The 7,500-nt window shown below is 43.1% G+C and overlaps 1 protein-coding gene across 1 annotated transcript in view; it reads right to left on the bottom strand.

The window, feature by feature from the left end:
- The window catches only part of dtr (defective transmitter release), a 7,282-nt gene extending 1,003 nt beyond the window's left edge, over positions 1-6,279 (bottom strand). The window contains exons 1-7 of the mRNA XM_043007491.2: positions 6,189-6,279; positions 4,773-4,994; positions 3,811-3,953; positions 3,418-3,581; positions 2,797-2,882; positions 468-2,672; positions 180-265 (exon numbers count right to left, since the gene is read on the bottom strand). Coding sequence (XP_042863425.2) covers positions 180-265; positions 468-2,672; positions 2,797-2,882; positions 3,418-3,581; positions 3,811-3,953; positions 4,773-4,994; positions 6,189-6,279 — 2,997 coding nt within the window. The remainder of the gene's footprint in view (positions 1-179; positions 266-467; positions 2,673-2,796; positions 2,883-3,417; positions 3,582-3,810; positions 3,954-4,772; positions 4,995-6,188) is intronic.
- Between the last annotated feature and the right edge of the window lie 1,221 nt (positions 6,280-7,500).

Here is a 7,500-nt window from a genome sequence, read left to right as displayed (position 1 = left end):
ATATATATACATATATAATATATATATATATATATATATATATATATATATATATATATATATATATATATATATATATATATATATACATGGAATCAAAGTAGGTGGTTAGTTTACTGACCACTGGACAACAAATGGTGAAGTTAATATTCTTAGTACTTTTCACTGACCGGCCATACCTGCGACGCGTGACCATTTGCCGGCATTTGAATCGTGCTCATAGTCGTGCTGTCATCATCATCATGTTGGGTGAGCAACAAGGATCCTGCAAAGACACCGTCATTAATGTTGGTCACGCGATCAGACACGCGGGAAACCTCAAGAAATCGTGATATTGATATAAAATACAAAATGAAAATAAAAATGCGAAGGAACGAAAATATAAAGTCTTTTAGTTATGGGTGATTCATTTCTTTTGCGGACAAACCGAGCGAAGCTCAAGAGGCTCAGGCAATCGCTGTCCTTACTCATGTTATGCCCTGCGACGAAGGCTTCATGTGAGCTTCTGAGAGCCGCCCTGGCGCTGAAGATCGTCTCACGTCGGCGAGATGAAGGAGCGGACGAGGAAACCAGACCCTCTTCGTCACCCATTAACGTCTCTCGATCGTGTCTGACTGGTCTTGCGATTCTCTCAGGTCCTTCGGCAGGACTTTCTCTCCTTAACGGCGTCGTCGGTGCAGAAGTTAACTCGTTACTCGCTGCTGTTCGATCGTCTGGAGAAAGCCTGAGATGGGGTACGTCTTGGCGGAGTTCTGGGGCGCTCCCTTGGCTCGAGGTTCCGGGTCTGGAAGAGGGGGAAGTCTGTGGCTCGTTCTCGAAGGGTGATTCTCGAGGTTGAGGGTGAGGGTTAGGAAGTTTGACTCCAGATGAAGAGGCGTTTTGTGATGTACTGCCACCGGAGGGTAATTGTAATCTCGAAGTGTTTTCTGATGGTTCTCCCTTTTGAGTGGTGTAACAAGGAGCTTTCATCATTTCCTCCGCGATGGAAGGGTCGTTTAAGGAGGACACACTGAGACTTGAACAGGAGGAGGAGGAGGAGGAGGAGGAGGCGTCTTCACGTTTCTGGCTTTCTTCCAAGTTCGCCTCAGGATTCCGGTCTCGTCTCCCCTGCTGCCGAATCGGGTGTTCGTAGAAGAGGAGTCCGTTGCTGTGCTCGATCTTATAGGAATTGGTGGACACGGAACTGACCGTTTCCTCTTCGAGCGAGCTTTCGTCTCTGCTCTCGTCGGAGTCCTCCAGCGGAGAGACCGACTCCTGGAGGCCCTCTGAGCTTCCTTCGTCTGAATGCCCGCTCTCCCCCTCGCTCTCTTCCTCCACTTCGTCCCACTCGTCATTCATGATGTTCCTCCTCGTCTGGTTCATCCAACTACTGCCGAACACCGGAGCGACGGCGGGCATGGGGCCTTCTGCACCGGTCGCGCCGTGAGTGTCGTCTTCGCCCTCGTCATCGTCGTCGTCGTCGTCTTCGTCATCATCGTCAAGAATGTCGTTCATGCTGAGGGCCTGAGGGTACCTCGCCGTGATGCCATTCTCTCTGAGGACGAAAGGCGATGGCGCTCTCTCTGCTAGTTGGTCTTCTCGGTACGTCTGGAAGTCTGGCTCGAAGTCCATGTTTTCCAGGAGTTCTTCTATGTCGGATTCCGTCTCGTGCGGCTGGTTCTGATCGTAGACGAGTTGGCGGACGTATCCCTGGCCATCGGAGTCCGACTCCTGATCCTCGTCTGACGGAGAAGGAGACGGGCTGCGTCGGGCCACGGTCTCGGTAACGTCCCAGATGTCTCCCAGTAGTTCCTCGGTGGTCAGGGGTTGAGGTCCACTCTCGGTTTGCTCGTCCCTCCTGCTGTCGTGGAGTCTGAAGAAGTTCTGACAGCTCGCGTACAAGAGCCTGTCATCCTCATCCTGGCGTCGGCACGTGGAAGAGCTGTTGGAACCCTCGTCATCCGCCGCCATCCCGAGGTCAGAGGAGCTTATGTGCAAGGAACGACCCTGTGAATCGTCCGCCTCCGTCGCCTTTTCTTCGGAGTCGCACACCTGTTCTACATCTATTTCCGTCGACTGTTCTTCGCAATTCGCAGATATTTCTACGTTTGTCGTTTGTGGGGCTTCTTGGCGTATCTCCGGCGGTTCGTCTCGAGTCGTATCTTCGTCTCCCTTGTCGTCTTCAGGTTTGCTTGGGTCGTCTTCACGTAGCGCCGTATCGTCCGGACGCGGGGACTTATCACTGTCTTTATGCTCGACCGATTCTTTAGGTTCAAGTTTGGCGGAATCGTCGACGTCGAATTCCTCGGGATCGATGGATATTTCTCCATTCAGGTTTCCTGGATCTTCTTTCAGATTCTCGAGAAGTTTGAGAAAACCTTCGTCGTCGGGAATGTTTTCGTCTCGCTCTTCTCTCTCCTTGATCGGTTCCGCGCTTTCTGCTTCGCTTTTGTTTTCTTCCTTCTCTTCGTTCGTCGACTCGCCCTTTTCTTCCTTTTGGATCTTCTCCACTTCTTCGTTCATGTTGTTGATCTTCTTCTGCGCCCATTCCTTGGCCTCGGGCGTCAGGGCGTAGATCTTCTCTTCCCCGTTGTCCTCCACGTGAATACCCATGTCCTCGGGACCCTCCGACGCCCCCTCGGCCCTCGCAGCTGCCTTCTGGGCCAACACTCTCTCCCGCAGCCTGATGACAGCTAGGAAGAAAATAAAATCGCAGTAAATGGAAAGAACTCTGATTTTTAAGCTGTACTGTGCTCTCCACAAGACCGAATTCTTATTCTTGAATCAATTTTTCCTCCATTAGGACAAGGATCTCACCGTTGACGCAGTCTCTCTGACGTTGGTGGTCACGCTCTGCCCACTGCCTTCTCGTGGCTCTCTCGGCCTCCACTCCTCCTTCAAGCCTTTATGTAAAAAAAAAGAGAGAAAAAAAAAGGATATAAACATTCCTGTAGATTTGAAGTCTGAGATCTAATTGTTATAGATGAAGGAAGATTATGATAAAAATAAATCTTACAGTACGACTTATAACAATCAAATGTGCATTATTTAATGAATTATGTCTCAACCATCCCACTATCTTTCAAGAAAAGAGATCTAAATGGATTTCGGAAATTTCTTGAGACGGAAAACAAACGTAGCTGATTTCTCTGAGGAGAGACATTTCGCCTTTCCTTAATTCAGCACTTAAAGTCTTTTCCTTAGTGGCTTAACCGTGAGGTCACTATCTCGCCATTACGTCAGAGTCATGCAGATGTTGCAGTTGTTGATCCTTGAATTCAAGACAAAAGAGGAACAGTTGTTTTTTATCATATGAACTGAGACAATGTCGTCACTGTTGTGCTTTTGACTCTTACGTAAGTAACCTCAGGTCATAACGGATGACCTGTCTTTAGACCCCAACCTAAGCGACAGACAGTGCCCTTCCAAACGACCCACCATGCCTCAGCAGCGGCTCTGTCCACCGGAAAGACAGGCCGGTCGTCCAAGTAGGTCAGGTTACGGCAGGTCGTGATGAGAGTGTTGCGGTAAGGTCGTACCTCACGTATCGCCGGGTTGCCAGTTAGCTGCAGCACCCTGAGCTCTGGCATGACACCTAGGACCTGAATCGGGGAATCAGTTGATATCACAAACTTAACCTTTTTCCAGCCATACCTCCCCGTATACAACAAATACGAAACCTATCTTGATATCTCATCTTTCAATAAATCTCCATCATATATACATATATCTTCCACGACCTCACGATCTCACAACCAAGCCTCTCACACCCACACCAATCTTGACTTACACCACCGTCATACATGGCCAATCACCACGTATGCAAATTACCTGGACAATCTCCGCTTGATGGATCTTATTATGCGAAAGGTCAAGGCAGGAGAGAGATGCACACTGAGCCAGCTGTTGCGTGTCCTCTGCTGTGGCCAGGCGGTTGTGGCTTATTTGCAGTGTTTCCAGCTGGGGGAGACCACCTGTGAGGGGAGGGCGTGGTGGGGCGAGATCTATATATAGACTGGGATTTGTGAGAAAGTCAAAGAATCACATAACGAGCATCACTGTCATCTCAATGGTGATGATGAAAATAATGATAGTAATTATAATCGTAATAATAATGATAATAATAGTGATTAATATATATAAATCTCTTCTTACAACACACTTTAGAAAAGTAAAATTGTTTACTTTATTATACTGACACTTGTTTGTGTCAATTTCACGATAATCTGGTAAAACTGATACTTGAGAGAGAGAGAGAGAGAGAGAGAGAGAGAGAGAGAGAGAGAGAGAGAGAGAGAGAGAGAGAGAGAGAGAGAGAGAGAGAGAGAGAGAGAGAGAGAGAGAGAAGAGAGAGAGAGAGAGAAACAGAAGAGAGAGAGAGAGAGAGAAAGAGAGAGACACAGAGACAGACAGACAGAGAGAGAGAGAGAGAGAGAGAGAGAGAGAGGAAAGAGAGAGAGAGAGAGAGAGAGAGAGAGAGAGAGAGAGAGAGAGAGAGAGAGAGAGAGAGAGAGAGAGAGAGAGAGAGAGAGAGAGAGAGAGAGAGAGAGAGAGAGAGAGAGAGAGAGAGAGAGAGAGAGAGAGAGAGAGAGAGAGAGAGGAGAGGAGAGAGAGAGAGAAAAGGGAGGAGAGAAGATAGAGAGAGAGAGAGAGAGAGAGAGAGAGAGAGAGAGAGAGAGAGAGAGAGAGAGAAAGAAAGAAAGAAAGAGAGAAAGTGAGAGAGAGAGAGAGAGAGACAGATGGATAGACAGCTAGAGAAAGACCCCTCCCTCCCCAACATTCCCATAGCTTACAGAGATGCTCAATCCTAGAGATCATATTGTAGGATACATTGAGCGTGACGAGGGAGCGCAGGTTCTGAAGTCCTTCCAAGGAAGTGATGAGGTTGTGATGAAGGTGGAGTGAGCGAAGGTGGCGCAGGTGATGAAGGCCTGTGATGACGCGAAAGCCGTTGTTCTCAAGCCAGAGGCACTTGAGGCTCGTGTATTCCTCGAGGTTTTCGATTTGGGTGTAACCTGTACGAATACGAATAGGAGAGAAAAGTAGAGAATCAGATTCTCGAAAGAAGAAGATAGGAGTTAGATACCTAAAGTGAAATATTAGTAAGAGGTAAGAAAAATTGGGGTCGTATCCCCTTGCTCGTAGGGTTGGAAACGGTGTTTTATTTCTCCTGACTGAGGAGTTGGTTGAGGTAGACAGAGGGATTTGGATTTGGATATGGAAATGAAAATAGAATATGTAGAATTGGAAATATAAATATGGTTATCAATATAAGGAAGATATGGATAAGAATGGGGGCATTGCAGTGATAGAAATGAAAATGTTGATAAAGAAAGAAGGATAAAAACAAATAAACGCCAACAAAACTATGTGTAGTGCAATTAACAAATGAATTAAGATTAAACAATATTTATCCTAAGTTTTATCCACAGTAAAATCTTCAAGGACTCCTAAAAAAAAAAGTATTGATAATCCCAAAAAGCACACACACAAAAAAAAAAAAAAAAAAAAAAAAAAAAACATAAAAAACTATAACACAAATTCGACATTCTAAACACACAATTCAAAGAAAGAGAACATAAACACATGATACAAAATAGAGACAACACAAGTCCACCACATACATAAATCAAGATAGGCAAATACAAGCAAGGGGTTACGCCCCCCAATCTTTTAATCTTCCACTAATACTTCATTTTAGGTATCTAGTTACCATCTATTATCTTCCCTCTTCTTCTCTTTCGAGAATCGCAATTATCCACCTTCTCTCTGTATTGTATTGTATTGTAAATCTCTCTGAAAAGCCATTTTTAATCTCTCTGAACTGAATCTCTCTGAACTAATCTCTCTGAACTGAATAATCTCTAATAATTGTAATCTCTCTGAATAATAATAAAATAATAATCTCTCTAATAATAATAATAATAATGATAATAATAATAATGATAATAATAATAATAACAATAATAATAATAATAATAATAATCTCTGAATAATAATAATAATAATAATAATAATAATAATGATAATTATAATAATCTCTGAATAATAATAATATCTGAATAATAATAATATCTGAATAATAATAATAATAATAATAATAATAATAATAATAATAATAATAATAATCTCTCTGTAATAATAATTGTAATCTCTCTGAACTGAACTGAACTGAACGGACGCGCTTAAAAAAAACAAAAGCGAATCACCTTTAAAATGGAGGTAAAGAACGTCGTTCAGCGCGGGCACAGAATACAGGTCATGTTCTCGACACAGCTTCTTCAGCGCCTCTTTCGTCATTCTGGGAGTAAAGAAGAGGTGGTTAAGAAAGAGGAAAGGAAGAGAAGGGAGAAAATGAGTTATTAATAAAGGAGGAAGGGAGAGAAGGGAGAAAATGATGAGTTATTAAGAAAGAGGAAGGGAGAGAAGGGAGAAAATGAGTTATTAAGAAAGAGGAAGGGAGAGAAGGGAGAAAATAATGAGTTATTAAGAAAGAGGAAGGGAGAGAAGGGAGAAAATGAGTTATTAAGAAAGAGGAAGGGAGAGAAGGGAGAAAATGAGTTATTAAGAAAGAGGAAGGGAGAGAAGGGAGAAAAGTGTTATTAAGAAAGAGGAAGGGAGAGAAGGGAGAAAATAAAGAGTTATTAAGAAAGGAGAAAGGGAGAGAAGGGAGGAAATGAGTTATTAAGAAAGAGGAAGGGAGAGAAGGGAGAAAATGAGTTATTAAGAAAGAGGAAGGGAGAGAAGGGAGAAAATGAGTTATTAAGAAAGAGGAAGGGAGAGAAGGGAGAAAATGAGTTATTAAGAAAGAGGAAGGGAGAGAAGGGAGAAAGTGAGTTATTAAGAAAGAGGAAGGGAGAGAAGGGAGAAAATGAGTTATTAAGAAAGAGGAAGGGAGAGAAAGAGGAAGGGAGAGAAGGGAGAAAATGAGTTATTAAGAATGGAGAAAGGGAGATAAGGGAGAAAATGAGTTACTAATAAAGAGGAAGGAAGAGAAGGGAGAAAATGAGTTATTAAGAAAGAGGAAGGGAGAGAAGGGAGAAAAGGAGTTATTAAGAAAGAGGAAGGGAGAGAAGGGAGAAAATGAGTTATTAAGAAAGAGGAAGGGAGAGAAGGGAGAAAAGTGTTATTAAGAAAGAGGAAGGGAGAGAAGGGAGAAAAGTGTTATTAAGAAAGAGGAAGGGAGATAAGGGAGAAAATGAGTTATTAAGAAAGAGGAAGGGAGAGAAGGGAGAAAATAATGAGTTATTAAGAAGGAGGAAGGGAGAGAAGGGAGAAAATGAGTTGTTAAGAAGGAGGAAGGGAGAGAAAGGAGAAAATAATGAGTTAGAGGAATGAAAGGTGAATAGGGTGGAAAGAAAGAAAATACACAAAAATGTTAGTAATTTGAGTTCGTATATATGATTAGACTGGAGAGTATTTTTGTATCGTAAATATATCAATATGTGAAAACAAAAGCAAAAAAATAGCATATAGAATGAACAAAAATGGAAGAAAAAGTAAAAGAGTAAATAAACGATT

The sequence above is a fragment of the Penaeus japonicus genome, unplaced genomic scaffold, assembly GCF_977035675.1.
Source record: "Penaeus japonicus unplaced genomic scaffold, GWHDUDI00000001_assembly GWHDUDI00000003, whole genome shotgun sequence".
Classification (NCBI taxonomy): domain Eukaryota; kingdom Metazoa; phylum Arthropoda; class Malacostraca; order Decapoda; family Penaeidae; genus Penaeus; species Penaeus japonicus.
The sequence above is the reverse complement of the archived record's forward strand: the minus strand, read 5'-3'. Positions and strand labels throughout refer to the sequence as shown.